The 19,904-nt window shown below is 36.3% G+C and overlaps 1 protein-coding gene across 1 annotated transcript in view; it reads right to left on the bottom strand.

The window, feature by feature from the left end:
* Positions 1–5,832, bottom strand: part of LOC113266828 (tubulin beta chain-like) — a 32,864-nt gene extending 27,032 nt beyond the window's left edge. The window contains exon 1 of the mRNA XM_044389130.2: positions 5,820–5,832. Within this exon, the coding sequence (XP_044245065.2) occupies positions 5,820–5,832 (13 nt within the window). The remainder of the gene's footprint in view (positions 1–5,819) is intronic.
* Positions 5,833–19,904: the final 14,072 nt, after the last annotated feature.

Genomic DNA, 19,904 nt, shown 5'->3' with positions numbered 1-19,904 from the left:
TCCTTACAAGGTTTGTAAGAAGTTCATATTGACAAAGTATGAAAACTTCAACACTTTAAAAAAGTAATTTTACTTTCAGGGCATCTGGGTGGCTCAGTCAGTTAAGAGTCTGCCTTCATCTCAGGTCATGTTCTGAGTCCCAGGATCAAGTCCTGCATCAGGCTCCCTGCTCAGCTCCCCCCTCTCATGCTCTCTCTTTCTCACTCCCTCTCAAATAAATAAATAAATAAATAAATAAATAAATAAATTAAATCTTTAAGAAGAATAATTATACTTTCAATAATTTACTGCTACAGACAATGTTTGTGTCCCTCTCAAATTCATATGCTGAAACCTAATCCCCAGTGTGATGGTATTTGGATGTGGGACTTTTGGAAGGTGATTACGTTACGAGGGTGGAGCCCTCATGAACTGGGTCAGTGCCTTCAGAGTGTTCCTGGTCAGTTCTACTACATGAGGACCCAGTAAGAAGATGGGTTTCTGTGGACTAGGAAACATGCTTTCACTAGACACCAAATCTTTTGGCATCTTGATCTTGGCCTTCCCAACCTCCAGAACAGTGAGAAAGAAATGTTTTTTCTTTAAGTCACTTGGACTATGGTGTTTTTATGCTAGCAGCCTAAATGGATGAGGATACCACTTTCCATAGTTTACCAAAAAATAAAATTATATATACATATGTAATATATATTATATACACACTATGTATATTTTAAGTTATATTTATAAAATATATAAATTCAATTAGATATATAAAAAGAACAATGGTACAATAAACTATGGAAAGACAATAGAATTTTTAGTGAATATAATTATTGGATAGGCTAGTGGGCATAATATATAACATTAGTGAGTCTGTATTGCCTCATTTTTAGAATGAAAATAGTAATTTTTGTTAGAATAAAATCTTTATCATCCATAATATATAACCTTTGAAAATTTTCTTTATTTGTAAATATTTCCAGAAAGTATCCTGTCATCATTGACAACATGCCTTATGTATTCTATAGAAACCAGATGTGATCCATTGAGATGTTCAAGGGATAATTGTGCTTCTGGAATTTGGAGAATAGAAGAACTTTAAAAGGTTAACACAGTAAAATGCAAAGAACAGTTATAAATTGGGCCCACAAAAATGAAAAGTGGGGATTTTCCTGTCAGATTTTATAAAAAGCAGAGCCAGGTCTTTCCATTTTTATTTTAAGGTTAGGATAGAAGATAAACTAACTCCTTTTCTTCTCATGATTAAGTTTGTGTAGGTTTTGTAGTAAAATTTATCCCTTTCTTAAAAGTAATAGCAAAAGGGAATAAAGTTTTCTATACCTAGGGCTAATATGAAATTGGAACTTAGATGAAATTTCCCTTTCATGTACGCTCTAATATAAATCCAGATTCATAAATTTCAGCTTTCTGTTTGGACATTCTATAAAAATGATAATCTAAGTTGAGTTTAGTAAATGTCCATTTATTTATATAGAAAAGCTCTACATACCACTCATGTGCATTAATGATCTTTTATTGTAATACTTATTACTGTCAAACAAGTATGTTATCTAGGTCACAGAGGAAGATGTTGGCAGATATAGTTCCTACCCTAAGGTAGTTGTAGTTTATGATAACATGGAAGGGAACAGTCATGCAAAGAGTATTTGGGCAAATAATACCAATATCAAGTAAGAAACTTAAAAATAATAGACTGATGTTTTGTTGCATTTTGGAAGAAAGAAGCAAAATAGTTATTCATATTTAAATAAGTTTAAAAAATTGGCACTTCTCCTATGATCCTAGGGAGAAATTCAAGGAAAATATGACTTAAGTGATAACTTGAATAGTAAAAGGAAATAAGTCAGAGAGACCAGCAGGGAGATATACTTGATATCAGAGAGATTTCTCACAGTACAATGATGAATTTTATCCATTGAGAATATAATTAGATTATATATCAACTATCAAAAGCAGTAGTGTGAGGAAGTCATTAGTAACTAACAATAGAGAGTCCTATAACTTGACTGGTAAGATGGCAGGAAGCAATATCAACAAAACATCTGATATTTTTAAAAAGATCATTCTTTTTCTTTATATTAAGAGTTTTATTTTTATTATCCTATTTTTATTTTTTTAAATATTTTTAAATTTAAATTCAATTAATTAGCATATAATGTTTTGTTAGTTTCAGAGGTAGAGGTCAGTGATTCATCAGTCTTATATAAAACCCAGTGCTCATTACATTACATGCCCTCCTTAATGTCCATCACCCAAGAAACCTCAGTTTGTTGTCCATCACCATCCCCTCCAGCAAACCTCAGTTTGTTTCCTATGATTAAGAGTCTCTTATGGTTTGTCTCCCTCTCTGATTTTGTCTTGTTTTGTTTTTTCCTCTCTTCCCCTATGATCTTCTGTTTTGTTTCTTAAATTCCACATATGAGTGAGGTCATATGATGATTGTCTTTCTCTGATTGATTTATTTCGTTTAACATAATACCCTCTAGTTCTCTTCACATCTCTGCAAATGGCAAGACTTCTTTTTTCTTTTTTGATGGCTGAGTAATATTACATTGTATATAGATACCACTCTTCTTTATCCATTCATCTGTCGATGGACATCTGGGCTCTTTCCACAGTTTGGCTATTGTGGACATTGTTGCTATAAGCATTGGGATGCAGGTGCCACTTCGAATCACTACATTTGCATCTTGGGGTAGATCCCTAGTAGTTCAATTTCTGGGTCAAAGGGTAGTTCAATTTTCAACTTTTTGAGATACCTCCATAGTGTTTTCCAGAGTGGCTGCACCAGCTTGCATTCCCACCAACAGTGTAAGAGGGTTCCACTTTCTCCACATCCTTGCCAGCATCTGTCATTTCCTGAGGGGTTAATTTTAGCCATTCTGACAGGTGTGAGGTGGTGTCTCATTGTGGTTTTGATTTGTATTTCCCTGATGACAAGTGATGTGGAGCATTTTTTCATGTGTCTGTTGGCCATTTGTATGTCTTATTTGAAGGAATGTCTGTTCATGTCTTCTGCCCATTTCTTGATTGGATTACTTGTTTTTTGGGTGTTGAGTTTGATAAGGTCTTTATAGATTTTGGATACTAGCCCTTTATCTGATAAGACGTTTGCAAATATCTTCTCCCATTCTGCCAGTAGTCTTTTGGTTTTGTTAACTGTTTCCTTTGTTGTGCAAAAGCTTTTTATCTTGATGAAGTCCCAATAGTTCATTTTTGCCTTTGTTTTCCTTGTGCTGTGGCTGAGGTCACAAAGGTTGCTGCCTGTATTCTTCTCTAGGATTTTGATGGATTCCTGTCTCACATTTAGGTCTTTCATCCATTTTGAACTCATTTTTGTGTATTTTATTTTGAAAGATTTTATTTTATTTTTTTTTGTCAGAGAGAGAGAGCACAAGCAGGGGTTGTAGCAGGCAGAGCAGGCAGAGGGAGAAGCAGGCTCCCTGCTGCACAAGGAGCCCAATGTGGGACTCAATCCTGGCACCCTGGGATCACAACCTGAGCCTAAGACTGACACTTAATGAACTGAGCCATCCAGGCGTCCCTATTTTTGTGTATGTTGTAAGAAAGTGGTCCAGTTTAGGGGCGCCTGGGTGGCTCAGGTGTTAAGCATGTGCCTTCAGCTCAGGGTGTGATCCCAGGGTCCTGCGATTGAGCCCCGCATTGGGCTCCCTGTTCTGCTGGGAGCCTGCTTCTTCCTCTCCCACTCCCCCTGCTTGTGTTCCTGTCTCGCTGGCTGTCTCTCTGTCAAATAAATAAATAAATAAAAATCTTAAAAAAAAAAAAAAAGAAAAAAAGAAAGTGGTCCAGTTTAATTCTTCTGCATGTGACTGTCCAATTTTCCCAACACCATTTGTTGAAGAGATCTTCTTTTTTCCGTTGGATATTCTTTTCTGCTTTGTCAAAGATTAGTTGACCATAGAATTGAGGGTCCATTTCTGGGTTTTCTATTCTGAGAAAGGGAATTCCATTGATCTATGTGTCTGTTTTTATGCCAATACCATACTGTCTAGATGATTACAGCTTTGTAATAGAGCTTGAAGTCCAGAATTGTGATGCCTCCAATTATGGTTTTCTTTTTCAACATTCCTTTGGCTATTCAGGTTTTTTTCTGGTTCCATACATATTTTAGGATTATTTGTTCCAGCTCTGTGAAAAAAGTTGATGGTATTTTGATAGGTATTGCATTGAATGTATAGATTGCTCTAGGTAGCGTAGACACTTTAACAATATTTGTTCTTCCAGTCCATGAGCATGGAACATTTTTCCATTTCTTTTTGTCTTCCTCAATTTCTTTCATGAATGTTCTATAGTTTTCTGAGTACAGATCCTTTGCCTCTTTGGTTAGGTTTATTCCTAGGTATCTTATGTTTTGGGTGCAATTGTAAATGGAATCAACTCCTTAGTTTCTCTTTCTTCTGTATAGGAGTGCAACTGATTTCTGTGCGTTGATTTTATATCCTGCCACTTTGCTGAATTCCTGTATGAGTGTCTTTTGATTGGGGCGTTTATCCTATTTACATTCAGAGTAACTATTGAAAGATAGGAATTTAGTGCCATTGTACTGCCTGTAGAGTTACTGTTTCTGTATATTGTCTCTGTTCCTTTCAGGTCTATGTTACTTTTGGGCTCTCTCTTCTCTCTCTCTTGCTGGATAAAGTATTCTTGGGTGAATATTTTTCTCATTTAGTACCCTGAATATATCATGGCAGTCCTTTCTGGCCCACCAGGTCTCTGTGGATAGGTCTTCTGCCATCAAGTTCATGAGATACAGTACCTTTTAACCAGCACCAAGGGAATAACATAGCACACAAAGCAACATCATAGCAGAGGCTATTATTCTGCATGATTAATGTGCATTGCTTTTGGTGTGCCAGTCATTCCATACTTGGGACAATGTAGTCATGAGATAAGATGCTAGACAACCTAGACTTAGGGGAGTAATCAGCCGAGCAATCTCTTTCACTTTTTTCTTAATTAGCCCATAGTTGCCTCAGGTGCTCATCATTAACTCCAATCTTTAAAAAAGTAGATTATTCATTACTTGCTCTGGACAATAAAGCAAGTGCTTGGTTCAATATATAGTTCTTGGCTGGATTCTCATTTATCTTCTACCTGGTGTCCTATTTTTCTACAAATTTTTTGAACTATATTAGTATCTCAGGCATCCCTAAAGGTACGGAAAAAGCCACAGATACAGCTGTTAACTTTTCCCTTCCAGTGTCACCATATGGATTTTATGACAGTCGAATGACATACTAAAATTATGATGTTTAGCACAGTGAATGGCACAGTGTTTAAAACATACCAGTTAATAATTCTTATTTGCAAGGTTTGACATAGAAGATTGATATTTGGTTTTGAGGTTTTATCTGGCCATATCCATTTAGGATGTGAAATCTGTCACTGTAGTCACTGGCTTATCAATACTACTGCTGCTGCTATTGCTGCTATTACTACTAGTACTACTGAACACACACACACACACCTTTCTATTTTTCCTTAGTAGTTACATTTGGAAGTAATTTTTACCTTGCTTTTTAATTAAGAACTGAAGATATGTGATTTTCCTTTGTTTATACCTTTATTACTAAATGAACACTTAGATATATATGTAAGTAGCTATTATGAAGAAGTAATTTCATTATAATATCAAAACTATGTTTATTTTATAACATTGGACTTAATTCTGAGTAGGCAAAGTTACTCAAGATCTTTTCCTGGCCTCAGCAAATTACTGGAATAATAGTCAAATTCTAGTGAAATTTACAAATAGAAATTCATGTTCTATAGCATTAATTTATATGCATGCTTACCCTTTAGCGTCATAGCTCTAGAAACTAAATGGCCGGGGAGGTGATAGCATTTTGCATTATTAGTCTTCAGAAAACTATAGAAATAAAGCAAGGAAGGGAAGCAAATAAAGTTGTTGTGTTGTTTTCAGGGCTGATTTTCTCCCATGACTTCCTGAATCCATAAAATAAAGAAATAACACACTTTTGAGTATCTGGGGGTCCTCTGACTGTGGGCAATCTTATTTTTCAGATTTTAAAGGCTTTTGGAGAACATTGTTAGAAGAATTTTGTTTTTAGTTATGACATTGTTTCTTGTCTCTCTTCCATTTCTGCCATTTCTCTTGCCCCTGTATTCATCTTGTTTCTAATTTAGTCTGATAGTATTACAACTTACTTCAACCAACCAGTTCAATTTAGAAAATCCTAAGGGGATAGTATAAACAAAGTTTTTGAGAAGTATAAGATAACAAACATCAACCCAAATCAACCCTAACTGGGACAATTCCCCTCTTATATTCTCTCAATTCCTAGGTGTGTTTTCTCTTAGAAAGGCTGTTTCTTCCCCTAGGAGGAGAAACTCTTTTCTATGATACTCTTTTTGGTAAATAATCTATGAATTTCTAAAGGAGAGAATGAATGTTTTTAAAGATTGCCTTTAAAAGGATATGTGCCAGGAGATCAACAGGAGCAATTCTTTGGTTCTTTAATGATTCTGTGCTTACACAATATGACTGTTTATTTCCCAGCAAGAGTTAGGGCTTTTAGACTCTTGGTAGCAGATAATGCATTAGTTTCCAAGTGAGTTAATGACTTAATCAGGACTCAATCACGTCCTAGCATATATAGGCTTAATAGTAATACATACTGAGCGAGGCCTTAGCATCTCAGGCTGATGAAAAAAGGAGCAAGTATAGATGAAGCTTGATGGGGGCAGGAATATGAATATAGTTACAAAGCCAAATCTTGCAGTAAATAATTACCTGCATATTATCTGAATGTCTCAGGAAAGTTATGGATATAGAAATTGTGGCCAAATACTTTACTCGGGTTCAGCAATATGAAAAGTCTAGCTGGCACAATGTGAGATTTGGTGGCATCCTTGTCCAAGTGATCTGTCCACTGTGGAAGTATTCTGACCATTGGGGTCAGGGTGGAGGTGTACAGTAGTTCTGTTTAACATCTTAAGGTGACAGCAAGAGTTAAGGAAGACAGGATATCAATACCAAGCAAAGAAGGTGTGATTCAGGCAAATGTTCCTTCCCTATTTGAGAGCTGGTATTCAAATCAGCATTGGAATTAGAATTACAAGTTTGTATGTATTAGCTCATTCCTGCTGAGAGTTGATGCATTCTGTAGCTGGGCTGGACACCATATAATGTGTGTACTCTCAGAAATCAGTGTATAATTATATAATTGTAATTTTCATAGAATGGTAGGCCGAGGAGATTGGAGACAAGCCCACTCAACATCTCCTTCATACCATTCATTGCTATGCTTCCATGGAATTCTTAGGGAACTTGGAACACAGTAGCAACATGAGTAATTTTAGGAAAAGATAGCTGAAATATATAAGCATCAATTTTATAGCTCTTCAAATAAGCTTGATTTAATTAATCAAGTTATTTCAAATTAGAAATATAGCCAGTAATTGTGCTAACCTATTGGTGCCCAGTTTGTTTTTCCAAGCAGCAGTGTCCAGTCCATGATACGAGCACTGCAGTGGTTTTCTATATTTGACACTAATTCTGTAAACTCTTCTCTCTAATTTCTTTCAGATACAAAGAATACTAAGATTCTCACTGCAGGAACTCTAGGGTTTCTTGGTCCAAAATGTTTAGACTATTTGGATGATATAATGAGTATTCTTCTGACTTTGAGAAGATGAAGCAAGCTATTTAATTGAGATTATAGGTTTATGACTTTGTAATTTGCTTCCACTTCTTTTTTTTTAAAGATTTTATTTATTTATTTGACAGAGATAGAGACAGCCAGCGAGAGAGGGAACACAAGCAGGGGGAGTGGGAGAGGAAGAAGCAGGCTCACAGCGGAGGAGCCCGATGTGGGGCTTGATCCCATAACGCCGGGATCACGCCCTGAGCCGAAGGCAGACGCTTAACCGCTGTGCCATCCAGGCGCCCCTGCTTCCACTTTTTAAAAATAAAATTGCAGACAGATTATATTTTAGACTCAATCACTGCATTATACTGTACTTTGTTAAAATGAATCAGATCAGTTATTTAATGGAAATTGTCTCCAGTTGTATGTTATCCCTCTGCTTACCCACCTTTTCTATGTTCTAAAACTTTTGTGGTGCATGTTGGAAATACTCTTCAAGAGTGTATGTCTCAGTTCCCAAACTTTGGTGTCAGAATCACCTGCAATGCTTATTTAAAAAATAGATGCTTTGTCCTACCCTAGACCTACTTCACAAGGTGACTCTGCTCTAATACAAAGCTACCAGTCAGCTAGTTGTGGATCCATTCCTCACTCCAGCACTTCTTTACTTTGGATTTGAAGATAGATATATTCATTCAATATTCAGCAAACGTTTGTTGATTGTCTACTGTGTTCTGGAGACTGTTATGTACCAGTGACCCAAGATGAACAGGACATATTTCTGTCTTCAAGAAGTATATCATACATGGGAGATAGAGTTCTAAAGCACATCACAATGTGATACATAGTGCATTAGATAAATTCAAAGTGCAATAGGAACAAAGGGAAAAAAATAGCCAATGGACTTAGGAAAGAAGAGGAAGGTACATTATTTCACAGAAGATATGATATGTGAGCTGGGTTGAAGCAATATCCCAGAGAAGCAGACTGATGTCTTAGAGAGAGAAAAATAAATATCCCTGTGTGCTCAAACAGAAGGAGAAGTTCTTCAGGAGCCTACTATGCATAAGCAGAAATCCAGGGTCTTAATTGAGAAGCGTTCAGTGAATTATAGTAAGGATACCCTACTATCTGTAGATGATGAGAAATACTGAAAGATTTTGAGGAAAGTGGCGATATGACTATATGGAGTTCTATAGCTGCTTATGTATGAAAAGGAAAGTAATCTCTTAAAAGGCAGTCTGCCTTAGTATCTCCACTGCACCAAAACAGCTAAATAACATTGGCTTTCATGAATGAATATACAATGTAAAATAATCAGCTTTGATTTTTTAAATGAAATTGATTGCATAACTGCTATCTGAGACTTAGGATCAAAGATTCCAGTTATCTCGCTATTGGCAATGTTCCAAATGACACAAATTCTGTGTTTTTAAAAAAAGTAAAAAAAATGCAGTTATTAAGTATATAAACATCTGAATAAAATGATGTTATTTTTAAATTCTCCTCTTTCCTATTTGAATTTTTTGTTTGTACATCTAATTCTTAAATGCAGTTCAGCTGTGACAGCCAAAAGTGCTGTCATACAACACACCAAAGTGGCCTATCCCCATGTTTGTCCTTCATCATCTCAGGGTTCTTGTTCAATCTTCAGGGACAGAGGAGAAATGAAAAAAAGCCTAAGGACAGGCCAAGGAGATTCACTGACTATTTATAGAATAACCTTCTGTTAGAGAGACTCAGCTCTTCAAAGAGAGGGAACTAAAGCTTTGTGTGTGTGTTTAAAAGAAACAGCAGCATTGCAAAATATAAGGAAACAACTCCTAAATCAAAGGAATACTTTGTAATTATAAAAGAAGGTAGGAGATAAATGTGAAATTTAATAGTGATCTAAAGTGAAATGATTCTTAGTGTCATCTATTCTTTTGTTGTTCTCTTGGGATGTTATATTTTGAGAATATTAGGCAAGTCTGCTGCTTCCCCAAGACCTGCCCAAACAGTAAAACATTAGAAAGTTAACATCACTTTTGCACCTTGAACACTGTCTGTATACCAAAGTTGAATTTTTTTGTAAGTACAAAAATTGGTAAATGTTGTTGCACGGTGGCTTCAAAGTAACTGTACCATTTAAATAATATTTTACCTAATTTTAAAAATTACACTCTTTTGGATCATAAGTCTTGCCCAATTTAAACATTGAAATTGTGAGAGATACATTTTCCTTTTTTGTTTGGAACCAATTTCATGGAGCTGTAGTTTTTCGCAACACTTTTATTATATAACCAGGCCCAGAAGATCCCCATCCCCCATCTTTTCACTATAATGTTTTCTTCCCATTTTATTCCAGAAGATGCCAAGACAGCCTCCTGGTGGGTTACCTTGGCAACCTCGTGTGTCATGTTTTAGAGTGTCCCAGGGCTGCAGTTTTATTTCCATTTGCATGCACTTCAGTCAGCTAACTGTAAATTTAAAAGGCCTGTTGTAGAATCAATCCTTTTTTTTTCTTACAGAATGAAAAACAGATAATTAGGATTACTGTTCAGTAAAATCCACTTATCTTTAGTACAGTTTGTGGGAAATCTTGGACTACACTTACCTAAAGTCGTGATATTTTTCACATGGCACTTCATAAGCTGATGCTGTAATGCCACATAATATAATATACAGTGTATTATATACATAATATAATAGTCAGTGTGACAGCTTGATCTCATCTTTGAAAAGCATGTCACTTTACAGTCTTTTGATGACAACTATACAGGGCTTTACTCAGTGGAGCTTTTGACATGTCAATCAGGGTAAGACTGCAGTTTTTCAAGATTATTTTATTATATCAAGTTATAAATTTCAAACAGCCCCAATCAAACAAATACTAAAGATATATCATTTTGATATTTCTCATCTAGAGTCACATCTTTTTAGCTATATCATTTAAAAGTTACTGACATAATTGCTTTTTTATGAGCTTAAAATTCTTTTTAACATATTTTTGTAGAGAATAGCTTACAATTTGTATTAATCTTCAAAGACAGACTTTGGCAGTTTTATAAAAAGCAAGAGATATAGAAGGCCTGAAATTTGAGCAAAGCTGTACATAAAGTTAATAGCAAAGCTGGGATCGAGCCCAGAGTCAGACTCCATGCTCAGCATGGAGATTCTCTTTCTCCCTCTATCCCTCCTGCTCGTGTTCTCTCTCTCTAAAATAAAAGCTTGAAGTAGATAGAAGACAGGACTGGTGCCCAGACTAACTTTGACAAAGCCATTCAGCTTGTTTGTGATAGATGAACTAACAAAATTCAAATTTGCCTAATCAACGTCTTGTTTTTAAAACACTATTAAAATCTTTCCCAAACCTTAGTTCTTCATAACACCAATGATTTCTTCTGATTTTTTTTTAGGTCAGTAGTTTTAATGCTAATATATCAAAGGTTGCTTCTCCTATAACCATAACAAGGTTAGTTAGAACTGAATGACTGTGGAATAGATTATCTCCGGTTCTGAGCAGCCATAATTGAAAGCATTGAGCAGATCTTTTAGTCCAGCATGACTTTTCATTTCAAATAATTTGAGAGCACCTTAAGTGCAGATGGATGAGTTAAATTCATCTTTTCCTATTCATGGGATGTTGTCAGTTATTGCTCCATGCAAAGCTCCATTCTTGTTTTCATTAGTTCTTTCTCTTATTTTTCACAACTGTATTGTGACATAATTTACATAAGACAAACTGCACCCATGTAAAGGGTATGATTTGATGAGTTTTGACATATGAATACACCTATGAAACCATCACTACAGTGAAGATAACGAGCATATCCATCAGTCACAGAAGTTTCCTTTTGCCTCTTTGTGATCTCTCCTTCTCACCACTCTCCTAACCAGAGATCAGTTTTCTGTTGCTATAGTTTGCAACTTCTAGAGTTTTCTATAAATGGAATGATGCAGTATTCATTAATTTTTGTCTGCCTTCTTTCATGCAGCATGATTATTTTGAGATCCATTCATGTTGCAGTGTGTATCAGTACTTCCTTCCTTTGATTACTGAGTAGTATTCCACAGTACAGAATTTGTTTATCAATTCATCTATTAGCATTTGGGTCATTTCCAGTTTTTGTCTATTATCAGTAAAGTTGTTATGAGCAATAACATATATCTTTGTGTGGACATAGGTTTCTTTTCTCTTGTATGAATAGGTGTGGAATGGCTGGGTTATATGGTAAGTGGATGTTCACTTTAATTTTTAGAGTGTCAAACTGTTTTACAAAGTGGATATGCCGTTTTAGAATGTCACTATCTTTGGGCAAGAGTTCCACATTTTCATGAATTCTTGGCCCAGTCAATTTTTTAGTTGTCACTATCCTAATGCATGTTAGTGGTATCCCATTGTTGCTTTAATTTACATTTCCTAATGACTACTGATATTGAATGTCTTTTCGTGTGTGTGTGTGTGTGTGTGTGTGTGTGTTCTTTTCCAAATGAATACTTTCTTTGGTGAGGTGTCTGTTTAAGCCACTGGCCCATTTTCTATTGGATTTTCTTATTATTCAATTTTAACAGTTCTTTGTATATTCTAGATACACATCTTTTATCAGATATGTTTTGCGGATATTTTCCCTTACTCTGGAATGGGTCTTTTCCATTCATGACACAGTGTCTTAGAAAAGCAAAATTTCCTAATTTAACAAAGTCCAATTTGTCTTTTTTTTTTTCTTTCACAGATCATGCTTTTGGTGTTATATTTAAGAAATTGTTGCTTAACTCAAAGTCATAGAGGTTTTCCACTCTATTATTCTAGATGTTTTATACTTTTAGGTTTTATATTCAGGTTTAAGATCTATTTTGAATTAATTTTTATATGTGATACAAGGTGTGGGTTGAGGTACTTTTCTTTATTTCTTTTCTTTTCTTTTTTTCTTTTTGCATAGAGATGCCCATTTGTCAAAAGATTATATTTTTCCATTCGAGTAACTTTGCATCTTTATTGAATATCAATTACCTATGTATGTGTAGGTGAATTTCTGGACCTTGGACACTATTTTATTCCATTGATCTACATGTTTCTTTTTTTTTTTTTTTCTTCAAGGTTTTATTTATTTATGAGAGAGAGAGAGAAAGCATGACCAGGGACCAGGGGAGCAGCAGGCAAAGGGAGAAGCAGACTCCCCACCGAGCAAGGAGCCTGATGTGGGGCTTAATCCCAGGATCCTGGAATTACAAACTGAGCCGAAGGCAGAGGTTTAATGACTGAGACACCCAGGCGTCCTTATGTGTTTCTTTTTTTACTTGTTCTTTTGTTTGTTTCCCCCTTTTTATTCCTATTTTCTTCACCCTGATGGAGGCTTCTTATTGTATATATAACATGTACATATATGTCTCTGTATGTATACGTGATATATTTATCTTACATATATTATATATATTATGTGTGTATCTTAAAATATATAGTTATTTCGTACATGTTTTACATATTTTGTATATACTCTTTATTCTGTTTGATACTTTTTATAATATTCATAATATATTCAAAATATTTAAATTCTCACTCATACTTCTCTTAGTAAATTTACCTCACGAATTGTATCTAATTGCTCCATAGTATCTGACTGTGAGCATCCAGTACTTATGCTGCTTATCTATTCCCAGAAGAATGGGTACCTGGTATGCGTGTCTTCAACTTTCTGGAAATACATAAAACACTACAATGGATATCCTTGTAGAAATACCTTTGTGAAACTCTGAGAGGATTTCTCTTAAGTGTGGGGCCACTGGGCCAGAATTTATACACATATTCAATTTGACTATATACTGAGCAACCATTTCGCAGTAAAGCCAGAACAATTTATTTTCCAACCAGTTGTGCAAGAGGATTCCTAGTTCTTTGCATCATTGACAACACTTGGTATTATACCACATCCATTTTTTTTCAGTTCAGTAGGTGTAGAAGTATACTATCTTTTTAATTTGCATTTTTCAAATTGCTAGTTAATTTGAGCAACTCATTTACATGTAAACTACATGAGTTTCTCTTTCTGTGACTTGTCTTTTAATTTTTTGGTCAATTTTTCTATCGTGTTTGCTATTCACTCCCAGTTTATTTGTGGAAGCTTCTATATTCTAGATTAATGTTCAATAGAATTTCTGCAGTGATGGAAATGTTTTATATCTGTGCCGTATAATATAATAATACTAGTGGTGTATGGCTGTTATGCACTTGGACTATGGCTGGTGGCATTGAGGAAGTGAATTTTTTTTTAAAGATTTTATTTATTTATTTGACAGAGAGAGAGACAGGCAGCGAGAGAGGGAACACAAGCAGGGGGAGTGGGAGAAGAAGAAACAGGCTTCCCGCGGAGGAGCCTGATGCGGGGATCTATCCCAGAACTCCGGGATCACACCCTGAGCCAAAGGCAGACACTTAACGAGTGAGCCACCCAGGCGCCCCAGGAAGTGAATTTTTAATTTTATGTAATTCCCACTGCTTAGTCACTTGTGGCTAGTGTCTACTGTGCTAAAGAGTGCAGCGCCTCTGATTGCTCCCTTGGCAATGTTGAATACTGCACTTAGCTTATTTTTGGCTGTTATCTGTTTGCTACCTTTTTCTGTGGTCTTTTTCATTCAATAGAAATCTTCACCTTTGATCTATAAAAGCACATCAATTTTTGACTTAGGGTTTTCAGTTTCAGGGTTTTCTTTAATACATATGGGTTCCCATGTTAAGGTCACAAAGATATTCTCCTGCATTTTTTTTTTTTTTAATTTATGGTGTCAGTTAAATGATTCAGTCTTATTTTCATCTGTGTAATCATATGGAGTTTTCCCTCCATAATCTAGTAATCTCTTTGTCACTCATTGCTTTGTGGAACCTTGTCATGTATCAGATTACGTTTATGTCTTTCTGAGCTCTGTATTCTTTCTATTGGTTATTTCTCTGTGGTGCTTATTCCGTATGCTTTTGTTACTGCTGTTATGACATGTTTTAATATCCGACAGGACATATACCTGGTTTTTTGGTCAACTTTCTCAAAATTGCCTTAGCTTTATGTACTTCTTTATCTTTCATGTAAACTTATTTTTAAACCTTGATCTTTATTTATTAAGGTATATTTTACATATAGTATGTATATAACCATGTCACTACTATCTAGAACAAAATGTAGAATGTGTCCATCACCCCCAGAATCTCTCCATGCCATTTATACTCCATATCACTTAATCTCCAGAGGTAATCGATATTCTGAATTCTATAATTATAATTTACCATATTCCTTTGGTCTGACTTCTTTCAATCAACATGATGTTTCTGAGATTTACTCGTGTTACTGCATCAGTAACTTATTCTTTTGACTGTCATATATTATTCCATTTTATGAATATACCACCTAGTGTTTATTTAATTTCATGACACTTGGATGGCTTCCATTTTGGAACTATTCAATGGTGTGCTGGTAAACTGGCCCAGGTCGGGGAGAAGAAGTACGGAGACACACTGATTTGCAGCCTTTGCCAGTTCCCCTGGTGTAAGTGCTTTAACTGTGGCCAATTTCAAGTTGCATGGCTTAACAATAAGCTCATAAAATTCCTTATGAGCTTCTGCGAGCTGACCACAACATACACCTGGAGCTATCATGAATAAAGCTGCTCTGGATATTCTTGTACAAGGGTTTTGTTGTTGTTGCTGTTTTTCTTTTGGTATATATGAACTAATTTCACTTGGGTATGTGCTAATTGCAGGATTTCTGGGTCATAGCATAGGCATTTGTTTAATTAGTAGATTCTGACAAATTTTCTAGTTTGCTGATAATTTTTACAATGTATAGGAATAGACTTTATCAGTTCCTTTTCTTTGTATATGAATATAATCTTGAGTTTTTTCTTTCTGACCTATCAATAAGAATTTTAGAAATATGTATTTTTTGATGTTAAACTTACATATATTCATAATGTCAATCATATTTGATCATATTCTCTTTTGAACACACTCTAGATTTGGCTAGCTAAAAGTTTAGGCATATGTAGAGGAGGAAAGGGAGAGGCAGAGAGGGAGAGGGACTATTTTTTACTAAAATGAAAAAAATATAATATTAATTTCCAAATTAAGATTAAAATTTACAGTGTATAAATTAAAATATATAAATACTTGCCCAAATTTTCTACTGTTGAATATTTTTAACATGAATTTCTCCTTATTTTTATTAAATTTTCACTTTCCCTATTCTTTACGGCTGTAATCCTAAAACTATCATTTTCAATCCTGGCAGTACATTGGAATCACCTGGGGAGCTGTTACACTAATTCTAGGTTCTCACCCATACAAATCAGAATCTCTGGGGTTGGAACATAGGCAGTCTTATTTTTAAAGCCCTACAGGTGGTATGTGTATACAGCCAGAGTTCAGGTTCAATATTCTGAAATATGTTGAAGTATGGGGCAGGATGCTGTAAATGTTGAGAAATGGCTGTTAGAATCACGTGGGTCATCCGTCTCTGCTCACACAGAATTTGCTGTGCTGGAGAAGCCTAGGTGATTATGAAATACACATGCATGCAACACACATATACACAAACCTCAAGCCTCTCTTTCGTGAGGTAAAACTTCAATTTCAGCCAATTTTTATCAGGTGTTCAGTGTTGAAACCTAAGATGCCTCAGCCTGTCTTAGTTTTGGAGGAGCTCTCTGCTTTCGCTGCTCCAGCTCTTTCATCATCTTCAGCAATGATCTTCACCTGCTGATTGCAATTTGTCAAAATTTGATTAAGGAGAGGAATAAATTAGAGGACTTCTAGTTCTGCTCTGGCTATGAAGTTCTGTGATTCTTAGATGTTAATTTTCTTACTTAGCTTTCTTTATTAGTTATGAAGTTTATCAACCAGCTATCCAGTCATTTCCAGTGAAACATGTTTTTTCCCCCCATTTTATGCCCCAATTATCATTTCCCTTTTTTGTCTGAGGAGAATTGCTGAAAAATTTCCAAGTGAGAGTCTACCACATGTCCATGGTTTCAATAAATTCTTTTGATTTTCCTAATAGGAGAAACCCAGTATTTTCCAATTCCTTCTCTCCCCTCCTTGCTACAGATAGGTTTTCCTTGTTTATTCATTCATCTCTGTCTACTTTTGCTAACCATCTGCTTCCGTAAAAGCATATTGAAAGAACTATTTTAAAATGTCACTGATCCCTAATTAACAAAGTGAAATTTTCTATAATCTTAAGATTATTTTGGGTACACTTGATGAGATAGCTTTCAAGTCCATCAACAGTAGAGGCTTTCCATATATATATATATATTTTAGATTTTATTTATTTATTTGAGAGAGAAAGAGCACAGGGGGAAAGGGATAGGGACAAGCAGACTCTCCGCTGAGTACGGAGCTCAATGAAAGTTTCCAACCCAGGACCCTGAAATTATGACCGGAGCCAAAGGCAGACACTTAACTAACTGAGCCACCCAGGTGCCCTTCCACTATCAATCCTCAAAGTATGGGTTGTTAGGAGACAACCAAGACTCCAGAGGAACCCATCACAAAGAGAGTTAGCCCAAGCCTAAGGCTTGAATTCAGGTTTATCAATTTCGGTCTCGAAGTCTCAATAAGGAATAGAATTGTTGTTGTTTTGTTTGTTTTGTTATTAAGTCTGTTGAGCCTGTTTATTTTGCAGAGTTCATGAACAGTTGCCAAGTGTGATCCAGGTAGGTAAAGTGGAGAAAGGCATACCAATTATAAAAGTTAATTTGGAAGAGTAGAAAGAATATAAGACCCCAAACTCTTGTTTACTCACTGTTGTTCAGGAAGCTTCAGTTTCCCCTTCTCTAAGATGGAAGGCAAATTCTTATTTCAGTTACCTATGAGTAATAAATGACATAGTATACACAAATGTTTTTTTGAAATTTGAAAAGTGCGAAAAAACATGTTGTGGATGCTGAGTGAAATCACTGGGAGGAGAGTATTTTTATGAGATGTTCATAGAGGTAAGTCAAAACCAGAATCCTAAACTAGAGCTCTACACAGACTCCAGTTAATAGTGAGAGTTCCGTAATCTTCATTGGATGCCTTTCAGTTTAGTTAACTTTGTTCCACATGAACAAATTTCCATTGCTACAGATAGAATTAATCTCTTAGAAATTATGTGAATACATTTAACATAATTATTTTAGTGCAGTTTTTCTCCCATGATCAGCAAACTAAGGACTGACAATAGACCTTTTATCAAAAAGTAAAGTATATGTATTTTAATTCAATATGTAACATCTTTTCATTAACTTGATTTCGTAAATGAAATAGGATCTGAAACCTTGTCTAACAGTATGTTGCATTTCTTTTCCATTTTTGTCAGATTTAATCTGTAAATTTTTAATGTATTTACATTTTGGGTGATCTACAATGCCCTTGATTAGTGTATTCATCCATTTCCCATCTATACAGGGCAATTAACCTTATTTTTTCCTGGAGTCTATTTTTAATACATTAGGGAAAGGAAACAGAACATAAAATGCCAGTAAAGAAACTGCCATGCCCTCAATTTGCTCTCAATTTTGAATAATATAGGTAAAAGTATATGATAGCCCCAGGAAAGCTCTCCGTGTTGTCACCTTACCACATAAAGCATCCTGGGAATAATGTAAAGAAGTAGATTTTTCCAAACTATTTTTAAAATTCAGTACTTGAATGGTATAGGTCAATGGTTCTTTAAGAGGAAGAGGAGATGGTTTTGCTCCAAAAGAACCTTTGGTAATATCTGGAGACCGCTCTCATTTTAAAAGCTGAAAGGATACTGCTGGTACCTCGTCAGGAGAGGCCAAGGATGCTGCTCCACGTCCTACAATGCACAGGACAGCCCCACAACAAACATTGCCCTGCCCAAAATGTCAGTAGTGTTAAGCTTGAGAAACCCTGGTTCAGATTCAATCGGCAATCAAATGTCACGATTACTTGAAAAGAATCTATTCGTTGAGGCTTGTGGATGGAAAAGAAGTTTCACACAGATTGAAATAAGTGTTTTATTATTTTTTTTAAAGCCATGGTTTCAGCTTTCAGCACTGTAGTGCTGTGGTGTTTACATTGGTTTCACCTCTGACATTTTCAAGTTAGAGAACATAAAATCCAAAAAGGTAAGCTTGAGGAGGAAGTAGGAATAGGGTGGTGTCCTTTCATGTTCCATGCAGTTTATTTTGAGGGGCTTTGGTGGGGGAGACGTGCTATAGTGTAAAGGAGTTGGAGAGAATATAGAATGTTTAGACTCAGGATTAATTCTGAATGGGCAAGTATGTACCAGTCTCTCAACTCAACCTCAGATGGTATAGCGGCCCGTGGTCCCAGGACTGGCAAGGACACTGGGACACAGGGTTTAGGTTTGGTCCTGGCCACTGGCCGTTGTGAAACCCTTGAACAGGGGCCTGAAGTCTTGAGACTCTGACGAGCACGGCCAGGAAAGTGGCTGCTAGGCCCCGGGAGCACTGTCGGTCCTCCTTCACAGGAACAATGGGTAGGCCAGATGGAGAGAGTCCTCCAGTACCTATTTCAGCTACGTTGAGGCTAGAGCATATCTGACGCGCAGGCGTGGGGCGGGGCGTTCGTGCGTAGGCGGGGCGCAAGGGTCTAGAGTCAGCGGCAGGCAGAGCAGTTCGCAGTGCCTTCTGGACGAGCTCAGGTTCTGAGTGCAGAGCTTCCCTGGCTTCGGCGGCTACGCAGCGTGCTAGGAGGTCTCTGCTTCCCTTGGCCCCGCGGTCCTGCGCCCTCTGCATACCCGCTGAGTGAGTACCTCTGGCCTACTTGTCTTTTCCTGGGGGGAGCCGCGGGGGAACCCAGAGCACGCCATGGGCGCAGGGTGAGCCCCACCTGTGCCCATCCCGAACCCCTGCGCCCCACAGGACCTCAGTTCTCTGCCCAGGTTTTTTGTTTTATTTTTGTTGTTTGTGGTTTGTTGTTTTTGCCGAGAACCTACAGTCAACACTGTTGGTAGTTGGTTTTGTCTGCTTAGACATCCCAAGAACTGAAAGTTCCCAAATGGTTCCCAATTTCCCCCATTTTCAGGAGGAGAATGGAGTAGGCTGAGGGGAGTGGGGAGATTTGACCTAGTGGAAAAAGTTAAATAGTTTAAATTAACGTGTTTATGAGATAGTTTCTTTTTAAATCATTCTAAGCTTTTTCATGTTTCCCAAATTCCTCTTATTTCCTTGAACAAATATGACCCGAAGTTAGACTCTGTGGAAAATAAAGTTCACATTGAGAGTAAAATTTAGAGGGTTCTCACTGGATAAACAGACCGGTTTAATGGAATA

This window comes from Ursus arctos, unplaced genomic scaffold (assembly GCF_023065955.2).
Source record: "Ursus arctos isolate Adak ecotype North America unplaced genomic scaffold, UrsArc2.0 scaffold_3, whole genome shotgun sequence".
NCBI lineage: Eukaryota > Metazoa > Chordata > Mammalia > Carnivora > Ursidae > Ursus > Ursus arctos.
Note: the sequence above shows the minus strand (reverse complement) of the source record. Positions and strands in the feature narration are given on the sequence as shown.